Here is a 25,294-nt window from a genome sequence, read left to right as displayed (position 1 = left end):
AATACTACTCAATATTCAAGTGTTCAATCACAATATACAAAAATATTCCAAACAATCTTTTTTACATACAATTCTCTTTAAAAAATGTTAGCTCTTTAGCAAAAATGTGCGTGTGCATTGCATTGTTAAAGAATTATTGAAGAATCCACAAACAGCTCGATCCATGTTTATAGCCTGTCCAGCTTAATATCCTCATACTCATTTTCAGACTCAAATGCTTTATTCATCTGGCCTTCAAGCTGACTCTCGCGGTCACTGGACTCGGTGTCCTGTTCCTGGGATCTCCTGTTGAGAGACATGGACAAAAAGTTGTAACACATAACGTAATAATAACACATCATAATAATATAAATTAGCATTATAATTGAATAAAAGCATGCTCTACTCTATGTGGACAAACCAGAACAAACAATTGAAAGTCCTGCCATGCAGAGCTGCTTTGGTCGGGCCCAGGACAAAGTCATCTGAACGGGCCCCCATCCAATATATACTATTATGCTATGGAAATTCAATTGTTGGCCCCCTCTCTCCCTGGGCTTAGGAAAAGTGACCTCTTTGCCCCCCCCCAATCCCTGTCAGCTTCCCTGCTGTCATGTATTCCTTATGGTTCTTTTCAAATATGGTCTTAGTGGTTAGCAGGGAAGCTGACAGGGGGGACAAAGGGGTCATTTGTCCCGGGCCCAGCGAGACAGGGGCGGGCAGAAATGGGTCCTCAATACATTGTTTGAATCGGATTTGGGGTCCTTTTAGATAACTTTGTCCTGGGCCCAGCCAAAGCTGTTAGCTGCCCTGATGGTTAGGCTAATCTAAAGTACCTATGATCAGTTTAAAGATGGTGGACCTCCCAAGAGTCGTCACAGTGAGCCACTTCTCGGAATCGTGATCATTCAGTTCCATGAACTTTGTCAATCTGCCTGTCTATCTACCATATTTGATTGGCTTGCTCAGTGAATTGGTCAGCTGTCTCTGCGGTGGGAATACATTGGAGATTCTTTTTCCATAGATTTCTGTGCCGTGCTGTCTTAGTGCAGTCAAGCCTCTGTTACAGTATTTGATTAACTGGCTTATCTGGCCCCTCTCAGACCTGTCAACCATCTTCAATTTGCGCTTGGTGGCCACAGATGCTGCAGTCAGATTTACGGATTTGCCTGAGCTGCGGCGCTCATTTGCCATTCTGCAGATGCTACAGGCCAGAGATAAACGATAATGAAGTGGCTAACTGTCCACCCAAGCCATTACTCACAAATTCCACTGCTGCATACGGTAGATTTTGTCTTCAGCTGCCCTACCATGTTGGCATTGTCTCTCATAGAAAGCTACAAAAGCCCCATGCACTTTTCCAATCTTGGTAAAACGTGGTTACAGCGGCAATGTGGATTCAGAAGTACCTTTCGCCCCATTACCAGTCCATGGACCACTTATTAAAAGATATAAACAAGATATAAACAAGATATGTGGCTTTACATAGAGACAGTGTGCAGAGGACAGTAGTTAGAGGAATTGCCTTGCAACTGAATGATTGCTGGTACGAGTCCATTTTTTTCTGGCTACTGTCCAAGTGAGGAAAACCCTAAACTGTACTTGTACAAACCTACATGAGGTCCTGGAATTTGAAAAAGAAATATTGACACACCGTAAAGCTCCTTTGCATTGCTTCTTATTTTGTGAAGTTTTGTGATTTATGATTTATATATTTTGTGTAATATCATGTGTTTAGCCATATCCATCACCCGTAACAATTGATTTCTTGTGATGGGCATGCAGGCTGCACTTTTTGTTTTTGTTTTTCATGGGCTGAATTTGATTTGGCACGTTGCCTGATAGCTTGTGCAGTCAGTGTGTGTGACTGTGAGGTAGGCCTATTTACTGAAATGTACTTTGGGTACTCAGCAAAGTGTAAGAACGTGTGCTATATAAATGCACTCTACTCATCATTTTGCCATCTCATATTGAGTAATAATCTTTTCATTTTCATTTCATATTCCTGTTTTTGTATAATTCATTCATGCTCTGACCTGTTTTAATGTGAAGTGACCTTTGCGTATTTTGAAATGCGCTTAAAATAAAATGTATAATTATAATCATTATTATCATTATCATTATTATTATTATTTAAAATCTAACCTTCTGGCCTTACCGTGGCTTAATGGAAGGGCACTCGTCTACTATGCGGCTGACCCGTGTTTCCTGTCTCTCTCTCTCAAACTATCCTGTCACTAATAAAGTCTTAAGTACCAAAAAGTTTTAAAAGAAATCTAACCTTCTCCTTGTTCGGATTCCCGAGCCGATGAGGTATCCCCCCAGGACCACCACAATCCCCATGATGGAGCCGAAGACGATCAGCCAGACCTCCACTGTAGGCTCCGCCGGGGGGGCCAGGGTGGCCATCAGGCCCTCAAAGTCCAAGGTGTTGTCATCCAGCAGGAAAGCACTGTTGATGCGCCCTCTGGATAGACTGTATTGTTTTTTGAATTCAAAGAAATTGGAGGTATAATTAATGTGAAATTTTGAGTTTGACTGAATAATAGATGTGTTGTTGTGATGTGCATGAACTTCAGTATACACAGACAATGTTGTGCTGTGAGGATGCAAAGCCCAGCTGGGTTGTGCTGGCCAGAATCTGTTTTTACATTAATCATCATATAATTTCAATTGCAGATTTTACAGGATTTATTATTGAAACAACATAATTTTGCATAATCTCTGAAATGGTTTTGTGGTTTTAATCGGAACTTTTCGTATTAATATTTTAGATAGCTTTACCGAATGGCTGCTTCCACCTCTGATTTTGGGATGGTCTTGCTGGGGTTGGTTGGGTCAGTGACAACGAAGAAGAAGGAGACTCTGGGTGTTTCCTTGTAAGTGTAGACATTGTCTGACCTTTTTTTGAACACAGACACATGTGAATATGACTTCATCTTACAGTAATTAACACAAAAATGTAATGTAGGCCCGTGGTAGAAATACTATTATAGAATATCTATTTGTATTTCTAATTCTTGTTCAGTATTAGGCCACACATAATGATAAGCTGAGAAAGGGCTTGGGCTTACTTGAACTCCAAATGCTGTCCTTTTTCAGAATAGTACTGTCGCATAGCATAGGCCATCGTAGTCTTAAACAGGTACAATTCGTTGTCGTTCCAGGCATACTGAGGGACAGAGAGAGAGAGAGATAGAGAACGAGTGAGAGAGAGCAGAGGACAGTGGTGGACATGGCGCTATACTGAATTCAGGCAACAGGTATTGCGGTGGCGCGAGCCAACACAAAGATAGATTAGCTTGAAATAGCAATGATGTTATCCTTGAGCTTTTAACAGTTGGGCACTGCATGGCTGCCTCTTTTGCTTGCTAGGCTGAGCATCTTTGTCGCTGTCAGTAAGACTGTCAGCTCGTGAGATATGGGGGTTGACTCACAGCCTCGGCGCCCATCGCAGCTTTCAGGCTCAATCGCACTTTAAACGCGTCAGCCGAAACTGTAGGGAGGATAGAGAGAGAGAGACAGAGAGAGAGAGAGAGAGAGACAGACACAGACACCCACATACACAGGAGAGAGTGGGTGTCAGGGAGACAGAAGAAATAGAGAGAGGAGAGAGAGAGAGAGAGAGAGAGAGAGAGAAAGAGAGGCATCAAGAGAGACACACACATACGCACACAGAAGAGATAGAAGGACATGGAGAGAGCCACAGAGGTAGAGGAGAGAGGGGGGAGAGAATGAGTTAAGCGCACGGTTGCACACAGGAGAGAAAGAGCGATAGAGAGAGGGAGACAAAGCGAGAGTTGAGCACACGGTTTATGCACAGATTATGCTTATGTTGCATCATTCCACCTATTACTCAACACAGCGATGGCCGTGGATGTCAATGTGACAGCTATCACACCTCTCAGGGGGGTGTTGAAATGATTATAAAGATTACACTGTAATGAAGTGTTAATTTAAAAACATAGATATGACATTATATATTTATATATGCATGACATGTATAATTAAGTATGCATTTATATTGTTTTTTTTGTTTTTTTTAAGTCTCATAATGACATTGCTGGTGACATTTTAAAAACAGGCCAAACAGGACCTAATCTCTCAGGTTGGTGCTGTACTCGGTTTTGAACAGCCATCGACTGTAATTCCAGCCCCTGTGGCATACATCTCTCTGGCATCGCTTCTCTTGTGTCTTGTGCAAAACCAGATAAGGGTACAGGAACCACCATGAGGAGGGGGTGACAAGGCGGGAAGGGGATGGAGGACAAGAAGGGACGTGGTAGTGGTGGTGGTGGTGGTGGTGGTGGCGGCAGTGTGGGGGCCTTATCAGCTGACTAACTGACTTACATGAGTCTTGGGAGTTCTTCCAGCCAGGCACCCTATTGTTCTTCCTGTTCTCCTCCACCAGCCAATCATGGAGCACGCTGAAGTAATCCATGAGGGGTTTGGAATTCATCCGCGTCTCCCCGGAAACCTGCTCCAGAGCCCTGGTCCAGGACTTGGATTTGCCCAGCTCCAGCATAGCCCTTTGGGGGATACACCACATCAGGTCAGCTTATCACTTGTGGCATGTCAGAATGTGTTGCCAATCAGTGGTGTAGTCTACTTTTTTGAGGTGGGTATACTGTATAAATTTGTGCTATTCTAAATAATGGATAAATCAATTTTTGGTGGGTATACTGAAATCCCTGACATTTTGAGGTGGTTATACTGCGTATACCTGCGTTCTACGTAGACTACACCACTGCTGTCAATCAAATGTCAAGTAGCCTATATAATCCAAACCCAGGTGTCAATCCCATTTAAAGTCAACAAAAATATCTTGCTATGTTTTATTTCGTACCGCTGACTTCATTAATAGCTTATTAAGCTGTCTTGAGAGCCCGTTCCAGAGTTGGTTGTAAAATAATGTTGAGCAGGTTTTTTTCCACTGAACCTGTGATTGACACTGACACTGACTCTAAATAAGACCTGATTAAATAAGAAAAAAAACCTCAAACTTTACATCCATCGGAATCATTTGCAAAGAAAATTCAAATATCACAGAGTGAGATGTTTTTAAACAAAATAGGCCTATTTATTATTTTTGCATACAAGGTAATCACCAGTAAATAATACAAATAATACAATTAAATAAATGAATAATTCATTTGAAAAGTAACAGCAGATAATAATTACATGAATAATACATAATAACGATTGTGTAATAATGTAATAAACATGTAATACTTTAATTACAGTAAAATAGTTCAACCGAGATGGAAAGTTTGTCTGCAAACTTATGAGGAAGAACAACTTACTTCAGCTTGGCACCAGCCTCTTTGGAGCCAGTGATATCGCATTTGAAGAGGGGTCCCGTGTGTCCAGCTGCATCGCACAGGGCCTTCTGGAACTGGAACTGGTAAATGGTTCTTGTGAAGTACCTGAAAGAAAGACATGATTCAGCACACAGGTGCAAAATCATTTGCATCAGGCCGCTCAAAGCTCCCTTTAATCGCATCGCTTCACAGGCACCCATTCTCCTCTTCACTTTAATTTTCACCGGTAATTTTAATTTTTTAATATTAAATGAAACTTTGATTCAGACATCAAAAAGCACACGATGAAAGTGTGACTAATTAATTTCCCCCTGTCCAGTTCTTTTCATATCAGCACCCGCTTATTGTTATCAACAATTTTAATACTGATAAAAACATATATACGGTATCAAGATATTGATAATACCAAGGTTAAGATAAGATGGCATTTTAGCTTTGAAGTACGTATGACTCAGCACAGTGCCCTTTGTGCCCCTTGGTCATCAGCGCTGCTCACCTGATGAAAGAGTAGTCTCCAGACACATGGAAGAGTGCCGGCGGGTCACAGTAGGTCTCGTCTCTGGGCAGGGGTTCAATCACGCCGACCAGTTCTCTCCTGAATAATGGACAAACCACAAAAACACAGTACTTCTCTGTTACTCTGTGTCTAAATGATCTTTTAACACGTTTAAGTAACAGATGCTATAACAAGCAAAATGTTATTTCAAATGAATGCTGTAAGGTGTAACTTCTACACTTGTGAAATGGGCAACTGTCTGCAGAGTAAGATGTAATGTGATGCCATGTCAAATAATTGTTTTTTGAAAACAGTAACAAGTGGGCAGTTTGCTGTACTGTTTACCCCTTTCCTTTTGTGGGCTTCTGCGGGTTGCTTCCAAATAACATGTTACTGTACAGTATTTACGTAGTGACACTAAAGTACTACTACTACATACTAATTGTGCATTGTGCGTATCGTGCTAATGGTAGCAGCATGCACCATAGGCCGAGCCCCAGCAGTTGTTTGTTATAGTCACTAATCATTTTGTTGTATTGCGTGAACAGATGGTGTAGCTGCAGCCTATATGGCGTACAGTGGCATGCACTCACTTCATGTCCCACCAGTCCTCCATCCACTTCTCCTTAGGGATGTTGTCCTGGAACACCTGCCACCTCCACTCCTCCAGCATGTAGGTGAAGGGCAGCGTGGCCACGATGGTCAAGGCCTGCTTCATCAGGAAGTTGATCTCCGTCTCTGGAGAAGGGGAGCGGAGTGGAGAGGAATAGGATAAAATAGAATAGAATAGAATAGAATAGAATAAAATAGAATGGAATAGAATAGAATAGCATAGCATAGCATAGCATAGCATAGAACAGAACAGAACAGAATAGAATAGAATAGAATAGAATAGAATGGTAAAAGTCAGTAACATTTATTTGTATGGTGCTTTTCACAGAACAAGGCATTCACAAAGTGCAATATAATAGAATATAACAGAACAGAATATAACAATATTACCTAGAATAGAATAGAATAGAATAGAATAGAATAGAATAGAATAGAATAGAATAGAATAGAATAGAATAGAAGAGTAAATATTAGGGCTGGGACATTAATGCACGCCATTCAATTAGTTAATTAATGCGATTTAAAAAATTAATCACAGTGTAATATAGCTACATAGTTCTGGATTAGACGAGTGGTATCACGCCTGATGAACAGCCTGCTGCAATTGAGAACAGTTCTCTTTGAATGAGTAATATTTTTAGATGAAGCTTATTTATTGTAATTATTCAAAATCCATGTGAAAAAAATATTTTTTACGAGTACCACGCACTGATGAAGGCTTGTTAGCCGAAACGCGTTTGCTTTTTGGACATGGTGGTAATATAAATAAATAATGAGACGCAGTTTGTGAGTGCGGATTTCTTCTTCCTTAAGTTGACGCTTTTTATCTCGCACCCAAAAGCTTTTCGGTTTTCCAAGAAGTTGAGCGCGTCCTCTGCCAATAAAAAAAATATTTTCCACTGTTCTCAAGTCAGATATTTGAATGTGATTAAAATGTGATTAATTCGATTAATTATTTCCAAAGCCTATAGATGAATTCGATTACAATTTTTAATCGAGTCCCAGCCCTAGTAAATATGTTTATGTTTTAGTTTAACTGCAGATTGAAGACTGGTCAAGCGCAGACCCTGTTACATAGATGTTTGACAATAAAGTGCACTTGACTTGACTTGACTTGACGACTAAGTAGGCTAGCATTTATTTGTGAGGTGCTTTTCACAGAACAAGGCATTCACAAAGTGCTTCACAGTGGCAGAAATTTTAAAATAAAATATAATCAATAAATATACTATCAAATATGGATAAATTGAGAGACAGACCTGCAAACTGACTGTGAAAATGACACACTATTGGGGGAAGGAATGTTCACTGTGCTGTGCATCCTGAGTTATTGTTCAGAAAACCTTCACAGATATGAAAGTATCTGTGCTATGTACTTTGCCATTTAATTCGAAATTCATCACAGGAATGTTGCTTGAGGGGAAATTGAAGTGCTCTGTCTGCAGCATACTATACATGTACAAGACATCATATTTCAATAGCCATATTACTTTTCCAGTTCCCTATCCAACTGGTAGGGTTACTTGATAATGAACGAGTTCAAGAGGCCTATGTGATGTGCAAACACTCCAAACAGCAAATCAGTGTCCGACCAATGTATCAGCATCTGACTCATGGTGTGTGTTTGTATGGTCACATGGTACATCTGTGTGTGTGTGTGTGTGTGTGTGTGTGTGTGTGTGTGTGTGTGTGTGTGTGTGTGTGTGTGTGTGTGTGTGTGTGTGTGTGTGTGTGTGTGTGTGTGTGTGTGTGTATGTGTGTCTGTGTCTGTGTCTGTGTCTGTGTCTGTGTCTGTGTATGTATGTGTGTCTCTGCCTGTGTCATGGCATACTGTATCTCACCTGTGTCATCGGTGAAGTTTGCGGCCAGCAGTCCCAGGGCCTTGAGGTGTTTGGGTGTGGCGGCGGAGAGGGACATGATCTCTCCCACGGCCTCGTGGAAGCCCTCGTTGGCCCCGTCGCGCAGCAGGTAGGGCAGGGCGCGGTACGCCATGTTGTACTGGATGTGGCCCAGCTCGTGGTGCACTGTCAGGAAGTCGTCCATGTTCACCTTGCTGCACATCTTGATCCTGCAGCACATGGAAATACATAAAAGTTGCAAAATGGTTGAAGTCTTTTTGGGGGGGGGGGGCTTTATTGGTTATTATCTGACAGCACAGTGGAGGAGAGACAGGAAGTGAGTTCGGAGAGAGAGACGGGGAAGGGCCAGCAAAGGACCCCGGCTGGGAGTCGAACGCGGGTCGGCCACATAGCAGACAAGTGCCCTACCGTTAACGTCACGGTAGTGCCGTAATGTTTCAAGTCTTACTGTATATACCACGTACTATAAAAAGGCCCATTTTTCCTATTTTCCTTGTATGAGTGAGCACAAGTACACATTTCATCTATGATGTTTATGTATGCACTTTGCTACACATCTTAGTCATGGAGCATATGGAACAAAAAAGAAAGTTTTATATTTCACATAAGCTACTACAAAATGCTCCATTCCTTATTTTGCTCATATGAGTAAGCACACATACACATTTCATCTACGTACAACATCTATGTGTTCACTTCGCTGAAAATCTTCATCTCTAGAGCATATGAAAGACATACCTAAAACTTACAAAGTGATTGATTAATATCTATCTTGTAGTCTTACAATGCACACAGTATACAGGTGGCCCCTCTCTTATTGTCCTGGTATGAGTAAACACACACATTCCCATTGCATCTTTGCATCTACAGTGGTATTATGTTCGCTTTGCAGCGCATCTCGGCTCTGTGCACAACAGATTAGTGTTGAATAAAACAGGGAGTGCACAGAGTTTGTGGTGGTTGTTGATGTGGGTGGAGGTGTGGGAGTTGTGTAGGGGGACGGTGGTTGTTAAATGGTGCCTCTGAGCAAGGTGTGCTCTGTGCGGAAAGGGGGTCAATTCTAACTGGCAAATTGCCCGTGTAATCCACACAAGCCTTTGCCTAAGCACTTTTGCGTAGTGCACAAGTCAGGGGATTTTTGTTTTGTTTTGGCCCAAAAAAGTGGCTTGTTTGTATCCACACTGTCGAAATTAATTTAGGTTTTAAAACGCCCCATGTGCCTGAACTGAACTGATGCACTTTTCATCGAAAAAAAAAAAAACCATCGATGGAAGCTCTCAGGTTGTTACTCGGATACTCGTGTTGTAAAAACCCACCAGACTCACTGTAGCAAAGCCAAGAGGATGTCACCTCACCTGACTTTAATCCAGGACCACCTCTGGGGTACAAAACATGCACCTTCACTTCAACACCAAAGAGAAAGTCTGTTTAGCATGCCAGTCAGAGAACACTGGCAGTCAAAGCTGGAGAAACTGGATTGGCAAAGTTAAAAGTCCTACTACGCTTTCCCTCTGCCTGGGCTTTCAAAACAGGCGATGTCAGTCACTAAGTATTTTCTGTACCTTGTGATCAGCTGCGTCTGTAAATCTCCTGCATGTGCCAACACTTTTATTTCCTGTGCCAGGAATGTTCACCCTGCTAATGCATGTGATGGTCACTCCATCACCAACATCAGTATTTAAGGCTGTATCCAAATCCCATGTCATATGATAGCATACCTTCCCTATTCATATTTTTTTGTATGCACAAGCACGCTATTTGTGTTTAGAGTAGAGTAACTTTATTGATCCCCGGGGGGAAATTAAGGTAAACTCAATAGGCGTCAATAGGCCTCATTAATATTGAACTGAGAATGACATTTCTTATCACTGTACTGTAGGTTAAACAGACATTGTCATTTCACTTCAGGCTAGTGTTGTATATGGCAAATAAACTATGTGCTTCTACTGTACGTATGTATTGTTGTCATTGTTCATACAGTGAAAAAAAGGCACTTCTATTCTATTCTTTTTTGTTCTATTCTATTCTAAATGATTCTATTCCTTTATTTTATTTTATTTTCTACTCTATTCTATTCTATTCTATTGAACTGTTCCATGTTTCTTAGAAAAATAATTGGCAAAAGCTACTGATCTTCTAGTAGGCCTATGTGCTCATTACTGGGATACTGCCGAGTAAAAACCCCTCCCCCTGACGGCACCACCCCTCACCTGTAGTCCTCGCGGTTACCCATGTCCCAGGCCGTGGGGTGGCACACCACCTTGCGGCCATCATCCGGCTTCTCGATCATGGAGTTGTTCCAGAAGTTGGGGAAGAGTTCAAACAGGCCCACGGACATGAAGAAGTCCTCGGCCGAATCAAACATCCTTCTGATTGTCCACCCCTAAACACATAATGACCCGTTACAGTGACAGCATGGCACGACACACTGCTTCATCATCCTCCTGCTTCTAATGCCTAGACATTATTTCCCCACCTCGTGCAAATGTATGCACATTTTAAATGCACTAGGCTTAGCTATAGCTATAGGGGGTCATTATTCCACAACACGTTAAGTTCCCCTTTTAAATTCTTACTGTGTTTGACTTGACAGAGATTCATATACAAAATTAGTCACATAGAATATCAGCAGAAATGAGTGAGTGAGTGAGTGAGTGAGTGAGTTATGAAGAATAACCAATTTGGATAACTTGCCTGCTCCACCATGGCTTTGGTGACATCAATGTCCGGCTTGTGTGGATAAGGCACAGCAAGTGGATACAGATTTGTCCAAAACCTGCCCCACATATCGCCTATGTGTACAGAGAAAATAAACAAAAAAAGTTCAGGCACGCTTCTACGAAAGAAAGACAGAAAGAGAGAAAGGCACTTGCCGGAGAAACTGCAGTTCTGCAGACCAGCCACTGAGCCTCAATAAATCATTTCCTCCACAGCTAGCAATCCCACTTGAAGTCTCCGGAAGTCTTATATCTCGCAGAAATGTGTGTGTGCCTGTGTGTGTGTGTGTGTGTGTGTGTGTGTGTGTGTGTGTGTGTGTGTGTGTGTGTGTGTGTGTGTGTGTGTGTGTGTGTGTGTGTGTGTGTGTGTGTGAGCGTGCGTGCGTGCGTGCGTGCGTGCGTGCGTGCGTGCGTGTGTGCGTGCGTGTGTGTTTGTGTGTGTGTGTGTGTGAGTGCGTGCGTGACTCTGTGTTGTGTACACTATATAGACTACACTATATATACTGTATATACACAAAAAAGTAGAAAAAAATGTTTTTTGTTTTTTTCCCTGTGTTGAGGTGGCTATCTGACAGGAAATCATTTTGGTGATTTATGGGGCTCTTGAGGGTCCCCGTGCTGTGGTCGTGTGCGTACCCAGGAGATGAGCGGGCAGTCCCCCGTCGGACTGGATGTGGCCTGGGTACGTATCCTGCAGCTTGGCCCTCACGTATGCATGGAGCTCCGTGTACAGGGGCATTATCTGAAACATTCCCATTCAATTAAATATTAATCCCATAGTAGTGCTTTTCTCAAGTGAAACTTTGCCCCTCCAGCCCAGCCCAGCACACCCCGCACATCACCCACCACCCACCCTCCCTCAACACAAAGCATAGCCATCAGAGAGAGATGTGAAGCTTGAAAACCTCTCAAAAAGTGAATGTGTAATGTTCACAGCCGCTCCGAGAGGGCTATATTAACAGCACAATGTCAGAGAGAGAGGAACCAGATGAGAGAGAGGGAGAGAGAGAGAGAGAAACAGAGAGCGAGAGAGGGAGTGAGTGAGAGAGAGAGACAGAACATGAGAGAGAGAGAGAAAGAGAGCGAGAGAGAGAGAGAGAGGGAGAGAGAGAGAGAGAGAGAGAGAGAGAGAGAGAGAGAGAGAGAGAGAGAGAGAGAGACAGAGAGAGAGAGAGAGAGCGCAAGGGAGAGAGAGAGAGAGAGAGAGAGGGGGAAAAAAAATCTCAATTTCTCACCCTGCCTGGAAGGAGAGTAAAAGTGACTGACTCAGGCTTCCTCGGCTCTGAAGTACCGTTATTGCTTCATTTAGAGGCGATAATAATGAGACTGAGGTGTGGAAATGTGTTAGAAAATGGATGGGGTACCTCTTGATAGATCACGCGGACATCTTTCATAAGGTCATCACGAGTGTAATGGTAGTCCCCGTCATCTATCGTCTCGTAGTTGGATCTCCAGTAGGCTCCATAGTCGGCATAACCTTTCAGTCATTACGAGAGAGAGAGAGGGAGAGGGAAAGATTAAAGAGAGGACATGTGGAAGATAAAGCATCGTCAACTGTAACTGCTGAAAGATAATCAGGACAAATGCTGTGTGGGTTGTTTTTCTTTGTGGCGACGCCACAGCAACATCAGGGATAGTCTGTGCTGACTAGGCCCTACTACTACACAGGGAATCTGACAGTGGGGGATGAATGGGTCAGTTGTCCCGGGCCCAGGGAGACAAGGGTCCCAAAATTGGCTTTTTCATTACATTGTATGTATTGGATAGTGGGGGGCTTTCAGATGACTTTTGTCCTGGGCCCAGCAAAAGCTGTCAGCGGCCCTACTACTACACAACACTTTGGCATGGCCGCCACGTCGCGATGTGCCGCCTCTGTCTATTAGTTACAGTTGGCATTCTGATTGAAGTGATCTTTCTAAATTAGGTGTTATTACCAGGGGCGTAGCAGCAGATTTTGGGCCCTATGTACAATCAGCTCCAATGGACCCCAGCAGCCATATCTCTTCACAAGTCAGACTGTGTGTGTGGGCCCCCAATATACATGGGGCCCTGGTGACTCAGTCAGACTTTACCCCCCTGAGTGACACCCCTGGTTGTTAGTTACCATTAAGCTTGGCAGCTTCATTCTTCAGGTTGACGTAGTCCTCGTAGAGGGGCCTCATCTTCTTGCCCACCTCCACCCTCCAGCCCTCCCACACGTGCAGACGCTCGTAGTAGTCCCGGCTGTTGGCCATGATGCTCTCGAGACCTGTGGAGCCATTTACAGCAGCATAAAATAGCACAATGAGATGGATGTGGATCGTGGCACGCACCAGAGACCCAAGTGTCATAAATAGATGTGTGTACACAGGGGAGTAGCAGTAAATTGTGGGCCCTATGTAGAGTACAGTCAGTTCCAATGGACCCCCCCCCCCCTCCCCCCCACCATATATCTACATAAATCAGACACTGTGGGGTCCCCTACATACAGTACCTGGGGCCCTGGTGACTCTGTCACACTTTACTTTACCCCCCTGTACGACACCCCTGGATGTGAAAGTGTAGAGACATAGCTAAATCTAGGCTGTGAACAATAAGAGCCATATGCTGCAGATCAAAGAGGCAAAGTGTGCAGATAGTAAATGTATTAATGATGACAGACCTAGTTCTAGTCCAAAAAGCTCATGTACCATACAGTAAATATTGTCTGATAGTGATACACTGCAGGCATTCAAGTGGTAAACTTCTTCAGATTTTCAGGTATTTTACTACAGCAAAATGTCTAGCTATTGCATATCCATTACGTGTATAACCAGAATGATGGACCTAAACAGAATGGCAAGGATCGACAAAGTAGCATGAATATGTAGAGGTGTAAATGGATGCATGACAGACCTATCCAAAAGAGCTTAGGTCTAGCAGAGGATAAATCTTGGCTGATACAAAGCAGGCATTCATCAAGTGGTGAGCTTCACCAGGTTTCTTTTTTTCAGTGTTATTTTAATACAGCACAAATGCACTTGGAAAGCCAGTTAGGGTGTAAGCATGATGTGATAGAATAGCAAAAGATTTTTTTTAAATTGTGGGGATGAGGGTGGTGGTGGTGCAAACGCATTTACCGGGCTCCAGAGTTTGGCAGTCGAAAGGGTCATCCATCATGCAGACAGTGCCTGTGCTGTAGAGGGTGCTCATTTTACCCATCACCTCATTCAGCTATTCAAAGAAAGAAAAAGAAACCATTAGGACATGGATATGTCCCCGGTTCTCTGAAGGAGATGAGTGAGCCATCTCTATGGGAGTCAGCTCTTGGCAAATCATACAGCTGAGAGCTGACTCCCATAGAGATGGTGAAACGAGTCGACTGAAAGAGAACCACAACACAGAACACATGCTGCAATAAATCATTTTCCCCTTTTCCCCTACCTGCTATCAACAGTTGTTATCAGCGAGCGTTTTTCATACATAATACCACCTCTGAACAGTTATTAGTCTGTCGTTGATAATGTCTAAATGGACTTTGGTCCATGTGTGCAGTTGGACTTACATGATCCAGCTTGTCCTGAGGAAGAACACCTGAGCCCTTGTCCTGGAGAGCGATAAGCTGCAGCTTGGTCCTGTCGTCCGTAATTTGGTTGATGTCGAAGGCGTTGGACTCCTCGGACGCTTTGGAATAGTAGGCGCCCCATATGGCAGCCATTTCACCCTGTGGATGGATGGATTAAACATGTTATACAGTTGGGCAGGGATTCTTCTTTTCCAGTCTTTTGGCATTTGAGGGGGCCATGTTATTCACTTTTTGAATAAGTGTAGTAGGCTATAACCAGTGAAGCCATCAGTTGTCCTGTGCCCAAGGAGAAAAGGATGGTGGCGCAAAATTGGATCATCATTACATAATATGTATTGGGTGGAGGGCCCTTTGAAATTACTTTTTCCTAGGGCCCAGCCAAAGCTATCAATGGGCCTAGCTATTATGCAAGTATCTACAAGCACAGTACATTAAAGCGATGGTTCGGAGTAGAATCACCCTAATGCCATTTGAACCGTGACACCCATCCACCTTTACACCCGAAGTGTTTTCTGCCGCAGGCTTACATCAACAGAGTTGCCGTGTTATTCGATGTTTGTTCCGGATAGCTTGACTCAAGCGCATATGGATCCTGGGCACCGTCTCCAAACTTTCCCCACAAAAATAACATGTCATGACACCAAACTTCTACAGTATAACAAATGTGGTTTGTACTCACAAAAAGATGAATTTGAAACTTTGTACATAGTCCAGGAGTTTATTAGTAACAACACACGAGACGATTAGCTTTTCTGCTGCTAAACATCCGTCGACGTTACTTCCTCCAGCTGGGACTGTCCACAGCATGGCAGGTTTGTGTTTTAGTCCACAGCCAGGATATATGCACGAGTGTGGCATCGTCTTCTATTTATTAAACGTGGTAAAATTTAAATCCGAAGTGGTTAATTTCTAGTTGTAGCGCAAGCTGTCTTTTTGAGTTTTCCGCCTTCCGGACTCACATGTATTTGTTTCCATCAACAAAGTCCCAGCTGGAGGAAGTGACGTCGACGGATGTTTAGCAGCAGAAAAGCTTATCGTCTCGTGTGTTGTTACTAATAAACTCCTGGACTATGTACAAAGTTTCAAATTCATCTTTTTGTGAGTACAAACCACATTTGTTATACTGTAGAAGTTTGGTGTCATGACATGTTATTTTTGTGGGGAAAGTTTGGAGACGGTGCCCAGGATCCATATGCGCTTGAGTCAAGCTATCCGGAATAAACATTGAATAACACGGCAACTCTGTTGATGTAAGCCTGCGGCAGAAAACACTTCGGGTGTAAAGGTGGATGGGTGTCACGGTTCAAATGGCATTAGGGTGATTCTACTCCGAACCATCGCTTTAACAACTTCATCAAGTTATTTACGCAACATTGCAAAGTTACATTACATGACAGGCATCTGATCAGTTTTAAGGTGTCTTTTCTGTTCTTTATGGTCTCTTTTTTATTTATTTTTTGAACTCTATAGACCCATCAAAACAAAAACACAAAGAAGTGAATTTTTGTCTATTTTGGCCCTTTTCAATAGTGGAAAAGGTATAGCAACCCTCAGGGACCCCAGAAGGCAAACAATATCAGAGCCTCTGAAAAAGTATTATACAAATCCCCCTATATTCCATTATTCACCCCTGTTTCTCATAGGAAACTCACCTCTTTGTCAGCATTTTCCTGGCTTATGTTTGTGTTGTATTCCCAGGATGCCCGAGTGTAGTCGTACACCAGCACCGTGGCGTTGTCATCCACCCATTTCAGAAACTGCTTGGCCCTCTCCTCCATCGACGCCTGGGCCCGCGTTTGGGTCACCAGCACGGCGACCAGCGCTGTCCAAACGAGAATCAACCTCCCAGACATCATCCCTCCACCACCGTGACCACAGACCTTAGAAGTGAGGGGAGAGAGGTTTGGGCAGGGTGCTTTATCAATATCAGAGTCCCCTTTGCTCCCTGAGCAGAGCCATAATTCCTATCTCATCATGCTGCCTCATCAGCGTCTGATTTGGAGAGGCCACGGCCACAAGGTAATAAATCAGGCAGTACACACAGACTGATTTACATACTGATATTTTCCTCTTTCGTGCCCCGTTTTCAAAACATCGCACAATACCTAAATGCTTTCTACTTTTTTTTCTCTTTCTTTTTTTTTTTGTCAGCCCGTTTGGAAACGTTGTACCATAACTAATGCTTTTCCGCTTTTTATGCCCGCCACCCCTCCCCCCCCCCTTTTCAAGCATCATACACACACAATAAGTAATGCGCAGTCGAGTCCTTTAAAGTACATGAAGTCATCTGTGTAATAATACCCTGCGTGTAATGGACTGAAGAGAAACAGTCTGGATTAATGCCAGCTCTGGTTAATTATGTTTTCAGCTGATAAAATACACAGAGGGGCAATTATTATTACTGCCATCAGCGATGGAGAACAGAACAGAACAGAACAGGGCCTGTAATGGAGGAAGCAAAGTATGGCCATGCAGCCCAAGCCAAGTTTCACTTACATAAAGCCAGCAGCAACCATTTTTTGGCAAGGATACATTGCAAGGGGACGTGCTGGTGTAATCTGTCTTTTTATGCGGTTGTACCAAACCAAAATATTATTCTTGGTGCAATCATTCTTGTCACATGCCGGCCACACAGCACCATGTAGGAACAATCACTTCTTAGCTGGTGGCACCATATAAAATATGCATGGGCAATAGGTCTTAGTTGATCAATAGGTTGATTAATTAATCAATCTCAGCCTCATAAAATATTAGCCATGAATTGTAATACTTAGATGTAATCATGGTTAGTTAGACATAGTGACTATCTTTTGAGTGATGGCAATTGAAAATCGGCCTTGGCACTGGCTGGCGGATCCTCTTTTGATGTTTTTATACACTAGATTGCCATGTAAGCCAGCCTGCCCTTCATCTTTCATTAAAATGATGGTATTTCCCTGCAAACATCGCCCACCCCAAAGGTTACTGCACTGCCTGCTGCATCTGCATCTGCTGCGCCTGTGGCTGGTGTCCAAACCAGAGCGTGCTTGTCTGCTGCACGGGCCACTGGGGAGGGAGCTCTCTTTTTTTTCATTCCAGATTCATTCAGATAGTACAAATGTTTTTTTCATGGTGACATTTTGTTTCTGTCTTATTGCGTTTTTGTTCCTCAGACCTTGTGGCTCAGGGTGGGATTACATAATGCTTTTTGTTATTTGCTTTTCATCTTTTTTTTTCTTTTTTTGTGCTGCGGATTCATCCTTGACCTCCTAATCTATATTGCACATTCAATTAGCTTATCTGTTTGCATTTGCTTCGATATGCATATGTAAATCTCGCATGGCTGGTATTTTTTGCATTATATTTGCAAATGACTTTGTAAAAATACTTAACATAATCTCTGCCAAATGCTTATAAAACTGGATCGTCAACACTTTGCTGTAGCAAATAATGAGGATGACACTTGTGCTCAAAGCCTTTGTGTTGCTCACAGTTCAAGGACTGGATTCAAGTATCCAGGGGTGCATTTCTCGAAACCATAGTTGCTAACTGTATTAGCTACTTTGTTGTATACAATGCAATTTCCCATTGGCAACTATACCCAAGTGGCTAACTGGCTAACTACGCTTTCGAGACATGCAGCCCAGACTAGTCCACTTCTAACTGACAAGGACAGATATAACTGGTGCCTTTTTGTCTCCAACAGCATCAAAATATTAGTCATTATGTTTGCACTTTACTAGTCTGCTTAACCAGCTCCTCGTACTACATTACATGTCATGGAGAAGGTCTGGCTATGCTCTTTTTCAAATCTTCATGGCCATGATGGTGAACCTCAGTGCTCACTGAACCATTTCAGTCTGCTCAAGTATAACATGATTGGATCTCCCTTCACGCTGGTATTGTTATGATCAGGGAAGCTGACAAGGGGGGGACAAAGGGGTAAGTTGTCTCGGGCCCAGAATTGGGTTTTCATCACATTGTAGCCTATGTATTGAATGGGGGACCCTTTCAGATGTCTTTGCCCTGGACCCAGCAAAAGCTGTCAGCGCCCTGGTCATGATGTATGCAATCAGTCTGTCTGTGAGCATGCCTATACGCACCCCAATTCAAGTGTAAAACACAGATGACAACATAAGTCAAGAACACTCTTACTGTCTGCTGATTGGATAAGCACAATTCTGCCTAAGAAAACCATGTCACTGGGACCAAAGCCAGGTTGTCTTAATAAAATGTATTGAAGTACGAGCGGATGGCTTACCAGGCTGAAGACAGATTGTCTCTGCTGTACACAACTTACTGTATACCTCCCAAATAAGATATCTCAGGAGTACATGGATTTAGATGTGCCTGCATGTGCCTCTTGAAGGAAGATGGTGTGATGTGTGTGAGAGCCCAGATGGCTTATTATGTGCTGGATGGGTGGTTATGATGTGGGCTGGGCGGTTGGGCGGTTGGGCGCTCGGGCTGTGGATTCCGTGCAATCTCAGCTCTTAACATGAATTGCTTTTGACTGGCTGTCTGATGGAAGTGTCAGTCAAGGACTATTCAAATACAGCCCGACGACCAGCCTGAAACCATACATGGGTAACTTTTTTTTGTCTCACTTTTTTAACATGAAATATGTTTTCTGGACAGGGCCACTAGAGAGAGACAGAGATGAGGGGTGGCAAAGGTGATACCGTATTAACATTGCTAACCAAGGAAAGAGACACAGATGGTCCATAATTTAACATTTTCTGAGTAATTAAACTGCGGCTGATTCCGGCACTTTCTCTGTGGCTTCTTCCTCTTCAGGCAAGGACACGGCTGAGTGGAGAGGCTGCTGAAGAGAGACGTCCGCCGCCGTTCACAGCCACATCACCTTGACGTTCTCCGCTCTTGGCGGTCCAACATAATAACACAATCGCAGTCCACAGTCTGCTAGTACTCAAGGCCGCTGACAGCCTGCCCGGGACAGTCAGCTGAAAGGCCCCCTCCCTCAACACATACAATCTAATGGGGTCCCAAATCTGGGGCCCCCTCTCTCCCTGGCTCTTGGACAACACTGAGCCGTTTGTCCCTCCGTGTCATCCTCCCTGATAGTACTGCTACAGGGAGATTTTGTAGGTAATTCTGCTGAATTTCTCTTCAACTGGCAAAGAAAGTGTCACATTCCTCCTGACTCCATGGAACGTCATACCCACTATTTATCCGCTCATCAGTTGCCTTTGATGGCGAACACAAATATATGTTCTCACATGTCATATATTGTACAACTTCTTCCTAATAATGACAGTTTTTTTTCCTCCGCCCCCATATACTCGCGCATATACATTATTCAATTGCTGGGGAATGAAAATTGGAAATGGCTGTGTCTGTGTTTAAGCAGGTCCAACCAAAGATTGTCGTGTCTTGCTTTTTTATTTTATCTTCTTTAATTTTATTTTAAGTAATCTCTGTGGAGATCAGCCAGAGACAGAAGGTGTTCTTCTTTCTTTGTTTCTCTCTGTGTCTCTATCTCTCTCTTTCTTTCTTTCCTCTCTCTCTCTCTCTCTCTCTCTCTCTCTCTCTCTCTCTCTCTCTCTCTCTCTCTCTCTCTCTCTCTCTCTCTCTCTCTCTTTCTTTCTCTCTTTCTCTCTTGCGTCCTCTCTCTCTTTCTCACTGTCCCGAGCATAAATCGTGACTGGCCCAAGGCTGCATCTGGCATTCAGTTGTGCCTTGCATCATAAGAAGCTGGAATAAAGGGTGGGGTTGAGGGGTGGGTGGTGGTGGGGTAGTTTGTATGCGTGTGTATGTGTTTAGAAATTAACTCCAAGAGCTATATTACCTGTGAAATGAAGTTTTCAGTCTCGGTTTTGTTGCCCACAAAGTGATTATAAAAACATCCCTTTGGCAACAAAACACGCAACACAAACAACAAACCTCAATAAAAAAGAAAGAAAAAACACCCTGCTAATACCCAAACTAATATTTGACTTACTAAACTGTGTATCTGTGTGTGTGTGTGTGTCAGTATGTGTGTATGTGTGTCTGTGTCTGTGTCTGTCTGTGTGTGTGAGCGTGCATGTTTGTGTGTTTGTCTGTGTGTGTGTGTGTGTGTGTGTGTGTGTGTGTGTGTGTGTGTGTGTGTGTGTGTGTGTGTGTGTGTGTGTGTGTGTGTGTGTGTGTGTGTGTGTGTGTGTGTGTGTGTGTGTGTGTGTGTGTCTGTGTGTCCGTGTGTCTGTGTAGTATGTGTGTGTGTGTGTATGTGGATGTGCGCATATGCGTGCGTGCATTTGTGTGTTACTGTACTTTTTTTAATGTCCCGAGTTATTCACGCCATGTTTGTTTATCCGCGGGAAGGTTAGATAACAGATATGTTCCCAGAACACCCAGGCCGGCCGAGGGCCTCTACAGCGGGACACAGGCAGCAGCAGCAGAGGCAGCAGCAGCATTGGAGGCAGGACAACCGACAGGGGTGGGGGGGGGGGGTAATTTGTCCCGGGCCCAGGTAGAGAGGGGGGGGGGCAAAAATGGGTTTCCACATTGTATGTATTGGATAGGGGGCCTTTTCAGATTACTTTGTCCTGGGCCCAGCAACAGCTGTAAGCGTCCCTGATTGGAGGCAGGCAGGCAGCAGCAGCAGCAGCTAGGGCCTCTCCTCGCCTCTCCTCTCCTCTCCTCTCCTCTCCTCTCCTCTCCTCGCCTCTCCTCTCCTCGCCTCTCCCCTGCTCTCCTCTGCTCTTCTCTGCTCTCCTCTCCTCTCCTCGCCTCTCCTCTCCTTGCCTCTCCTCTCCTCTCCTCGCCTCTCCTCTCCTTGCCTCTCCTCGCATCTCCTCTCCTTGCCTCTCCCCTGCTCTCCTCGCCTCTCCTCTCCTCTCCTCTCCTCTCCTCTCCTCGCCTCTCCTCTCCTTTCCTCTCCTCGCCTCTCCTCTGCTCTCCTCTCCTCGCCTCTCCTCTCCTCTCCTCGCCTCTCCTCTCCTCTTCTCTGCTCTCCTCTCCTCTCCTCTCCTCAATCTCCACCTTTCATCTCAGATCGCAGATAAGAGCTCTGCGGCACTTTGCCCCTGTCCTGAGGGAGGGACTTACGGAGGGAGGGAAGGAGGGAGGGGGAGAGAGGGAGAGAGAGAGAGAGGGAGAGAGAGAGAGAGAGAGCGAGAGAGAGAGAGAGAGAGAGAGAGAGAGGAGGAAGAGAAAGGAAGGTGTGTGTGAGAGGTGAGAGCGTATTTATAACTCAGCCAGATGCTCAGGCCTTCAAAACACACACACATACACACGCACGCGCGCACGCACGCACACACACACACACACACACACACCCTCCCTTAGGCCAAGAACCACCCACCTCACTATCACTGCTGTCTTTAAATAGAGGGAGAGGATGATGGTTATAACTTAAGACATGTGACAAAAAATCCAGAAGTATCGTGTCACTAATCTGTAATGTAAAGGTCACAAGAAAGGGGTTTTTGTCTTTCTTTTTTTCTTTCTTTCTTTCGTTCTTTCTTTCTCTCTTTCTTTCTTTCTTTCTTTCTTTCTTTCTTTCTTTCTTTCTTTCTTTCTTGTATTAAATGGTGCAATGACTGTGGAAAAAACCCTAAACTGCCACTTTAACGGCATGAGCAGTCCCGCTAAAAGATTGCGTGAGATGGTTCAGCGGACTCTCAGATTCATCGTCATTTCAAGTCGATGGCAATGAATATTTGATTTCACTTGCGACATACACTGACCTGTAACATCACCATCAAGATGGATGTTTTAGTAGCAAGTTAAATGATAATATACCGTTCTTTCTCACCAGGGCTGGACTGGGGGAGAAAAAGGGCCCGGGCACTTTTGGGTTAAAGGAGCCCCTCATAATTAGCGGCGCAGAACTGACTCACTGGTTCATTTTGAATTTCTGATAATAGGGGCCCATGAGGGTGCGGGGCCCATCAGGAAATGCCCGGTATGCCAGATGGCCAGTCTAGCCCTGTTACTCACCCACCCCTGACATTGGCCTGTATAGGACAATTCAGCTGACTGCTATGCTTCGTTTTATCTTGCCATCTCTTGTAATTGCTGGACTTTGACCGATTATGCCATATTCCTGGCAGTTTAACATTGCCCCCGAGACTATTAAAACCTAATAGGTGTCCCATTAGTTGGCCAACAAAAGCATAATGTCAGTTTAGTTTGGTACATGGGTGGAACAAGGTGTTCAGTTCCTTGTCCAGGACCTTACATGACATGACAGGTACTGTAGATTGCCAAATACATTTCACATTAAAAAAAAAAAATGTATGTCATACACATATTTGTCAATCGCACAGGCAGCAAAGAAAGAATGACAATGAGGAGGGAGAGGCGGAAAATGACCCTTCTGTGCGTTACTAAATTACATGATTAATAACATTAATTAACATATTAATAAGCCTGACCTCAACAATCTATCATGACGCTCTTCTGGGGGGCATGTATGATGTGATGCAAACGCTACAGGCCTACGTACATTAAAAAACTTGAATAAATGAAAAGAGAAAAAGATGAAACGTGTGTACATCACTCAGCCGTTCTGGTGCTATAAGCAAAAGCCACGCTGAACACTGAGCAATCTCATCTTTATAATACAAACCATCTCTGTTTCTTTAATCACTACATTTCTTATTTCATGGTAATTTGTCATGCCTTGTCTTACTGGCAGTCTGGCAGAGCTGACAAAAGCCGCTGTCCACATGAAACATCACAAAGCACATCAGAGCTGGAATAAACACAGTGCTGTAAGGATGAGGGATATTCTCACTTTAATGCGAATCTAATTCACCAGAGCCATACAATAACCATCAGCTCGTTTTACACAGAATTAAAAACAGCTATGTACAAAATTATGATGGTACAGACAAACAAAATAAGTGATAATCCACTGTGTATAATACAAAATAACACATGTTTAACAAAATATAACATTTCTGACATCGTTTTTGGACACTATTTTCTCACACACTGAATCGATAATAATACATCATGTAGGATCAAAATATAGGCCTACTGCATTAAAATAGCACATCTCCTTCACAGTTTTATCTAAATGGAACCTCTTTTGTTTAACAAGACAGGTGACACTTTCCCCCTATTATCACTCAGAACTGGGTCTTCTTCCCATCATCCTCCTCTTCCTGAAAGCCTAAATTTGTCTCCCCCTCGCGCTGGCTCTCACTGTCACTGTCACTGACGCTGCCTCTTCCACTTCTTTTGTCCCCTGGCTCTTCTTCATCATGTTCGCCCTCCTTTGATTTCCTGTCAAGGCAAAAAAAATACATAGATTCCCAGTTTACTAGATTGTTGAATGAGAACGATGTAGGCTATAATGTTATTGTGACAAAGTATCATTGTAGTGCACATGGCATGGTTACATCATCTCTCACTGAATACAATGTATGTCCCTTTATGTCCATTTATAGTATAGTATAAGACTTTCCTGAAGATGACTGACAGTGATGTTTTCATTAGATTTGCAAATGTTAAAGAAATGTTTCCCAAAATGTGGTCCCTTGTACCAGTGAAGGTCTGCTAGAAATGTCTGAGCAGTTACGTGTGTCTACGTTGACCTTTGCTACAGTATAAACTGCATATTTCAAATATAAAATATCATCCCCCTCTCACATTAAGAATAGAACTGTTAGCCCTGTTAAGTTGGTTCATGGGTTTTTAAAGGGGGAGAGTGGACATCGATGAACACATAGTCATTTGGATAAAACTTGTATTCAAGCATCTTTTGGTGCTGCCAGTCGTCAGGGGCTAATGCAGTTGGGTTTTCTGTAGTGTCTTACAGGCTAGCCCCCAATTTAGAGGGGTCCAGTCCAGCGCAGTTTTGGCCCCAATCCAGGCCTTCAAACTCAGGGACTGAACACAAGGTGCACTAAGGTGCATTGCTAATATTGCAATGTTGTGGGACTTTCTCAGGCTGAAGCTTGACCCTGACCAAGATGCACAGCATTGAAATAATCATGAAAAATCCTTTACATAATTCGAGGTCCACACTCCCTCTGGGACGTTGATGTTTCTTTCAACATCTTTTCTGAGTATTTTCTTAACTATTTCTGAACAAGTTTGCCATGTGTCACACATTGCATGACTGTACTGTATAACTAGATGAAAAACATCAAAGTCAATGTTTAACAGGCATGCCTCAAAAGGCCATGGACTTCAGAGAGCTCTGTATTTTCCTCCACTCAGGAATTAGATGTGGCCGAGGCTGCTTTGAACCATAGATGCTTGAGAGAGTATAGGGGCCTAATAATGTCATTAATGTGTAGTGCAGCATAGGTGCCATTTTAGCACCATGGATGAGGTGGAATGTTGGGTCGGCTTACTCTGATGTTTTGGACCACTGTCATTAATTACCCAAACTTCATGCTACCTGCCACCAAAATGGCGCCCATGGAGCAGTGCGACCTCATGGCCACTAAGTCCCCTTACTCTCTAAATTCTTTGGCTTTACTATTCTCTTCCCAACTCGTCTGGCTCTGAAACCCGTTGACACCACCACAGTATCCATAAAACAAAAGTTTTTTCCAGAGTAAACAAACTTTTTTTTCTTTGGCCGAATTGGCACACCAATAAGCTCAATATTGTATGGTAGCCAGTGCCAGTTATCTTCTTGGTCAGACCAACATCTCGGCATGAGATTTGAAAGTCGATGATAATCAGTCAACAGTGTCCCCTTTTCCTCTCACTCACCTCTTCCTGTTCAGGAAGCCGCTGACGATGAGGTAGACTCCCAGCACCACCACCAGGCTCATGACCACCCCGAAGGCCACCAGCCACACCTCCACGGGGGGCTCCAC

At 43.6% G+C, this 25,294-nt stretch overlaps 2 protein-coding genes across 2 annotated transcripts in view; both read right to left on the bottom strand.

Moving 5' to 3' along the window:
• Positions 1 to 3: 3 nt before the first annotated feature.
• On the bottom strand, positions 4 to 16,381 carry LOC134450423 (angiotensin-converting enzyme 2-like). The gene is made up of 18 exons (XM_063200266.1): positions 16,181 to 16,381; positions 14,508 to 14,666; positions 14,083 to 14,176; positions 13,089 to 13,232; positions 12,349 to 12,461; positions 11,621 to 11,726; positions 10,962 to 11,059; positions 10,478 to 10,650; positions 8,250 to 8,476; positions 6,390 to 6,534; positions 5,797 to 5,895; positions 5,283 to 5,405; positions 4,330 to 4,508; positions 3,417 to 3,475; positions 3,054 to 3,151; positions 2,764 to 2,880; positions 2,261 to 2,455; positions 4 to 285 (listed from the first exon to the last, which is right to left on the bottom strand). The coding sequence occupies exons 1-18, from the start codon at positions 16,379 to 16,381 to the stop codon at positions 168 to 170; spliced, it is 2,448 nt and encodes an 815-aa protein (XP_063056336.1). The 3' UTR covers positions 4 to 167.
• Positions 16,382 to 23,251: 6,870 nt separating this feature from the next.
• The window catches only part of LOC134450421 (collectrin-like), a 10,320-nt gene continuing 8,277 nt past the window's right edge, over positions 23,252 to 25,294 (bottom strand). Inside the window, exons 5-6 of the mRNA XM_063200265.1 lie at positions 25,188 to 25,294; positions 23,252 to 23,744 (exon numbers count right to left, since the gene is read on the bottom strand). The exon at positions 25,188 to 25,294 is cut by the window's right edge and continues 88 nt beyond it. Coding sequence (XP_063056335.1) covers positions 23,588 to 23,744; positions 25,188 to 25,294 — 264 coding nt within the window. The 3' untranslated portion in view covers positions 23,252 to 23,587. The remainder of the gene's footprint in view (positions 23,745 to 25,187) is intronic.

Source organism: Engraulis encrasicolus, chromosome 6 (genome assembly GCF_034702125.1).
Source record: "Engraulis encrasicolus isolate BLACKSEA-1 chromosome 6, IST_EnEncr_1.0, whole genome shotgun sequence".
Classification (NCBI taxonomy): domain Eukaryota; kingdom Metazoa; phylum Chordata; class Actinopteri; order Clupeiformes; family Engraulidae; genus Engraulis; species Engraulis encrasicolus.
Note: the sequence above shows the minus strand (reverse complement) of the source record. Positions and strands in the feature narration are given on the sequence as shown.

Excerpts from the sequence above, each read along its gene's own strand:
- LOC134450423 (XM_063200266.1), bottom strand. The coding sequence starts at position 16,381 with ATGTCTGGGAGGTTGATTCTCGTTTGGACAGCGCTGGTCGCCGTGCTG. Across the intron at positions 11,727-12,348 it reads TCCGCGTGATCTATCAAGAG|ATAATGCCCCTGTACACGGA; the intron begins GTACCCCATCCA and ends GGAATGTTTCAG. Across the intron at positions 3,152-3,416 it reads CTGCGATGGGCGCCGAGGCT|TATGCCTGGAACGACAACGA; the intron begins GTGAGTCAACCC and ends TCTGTCCCTCAG.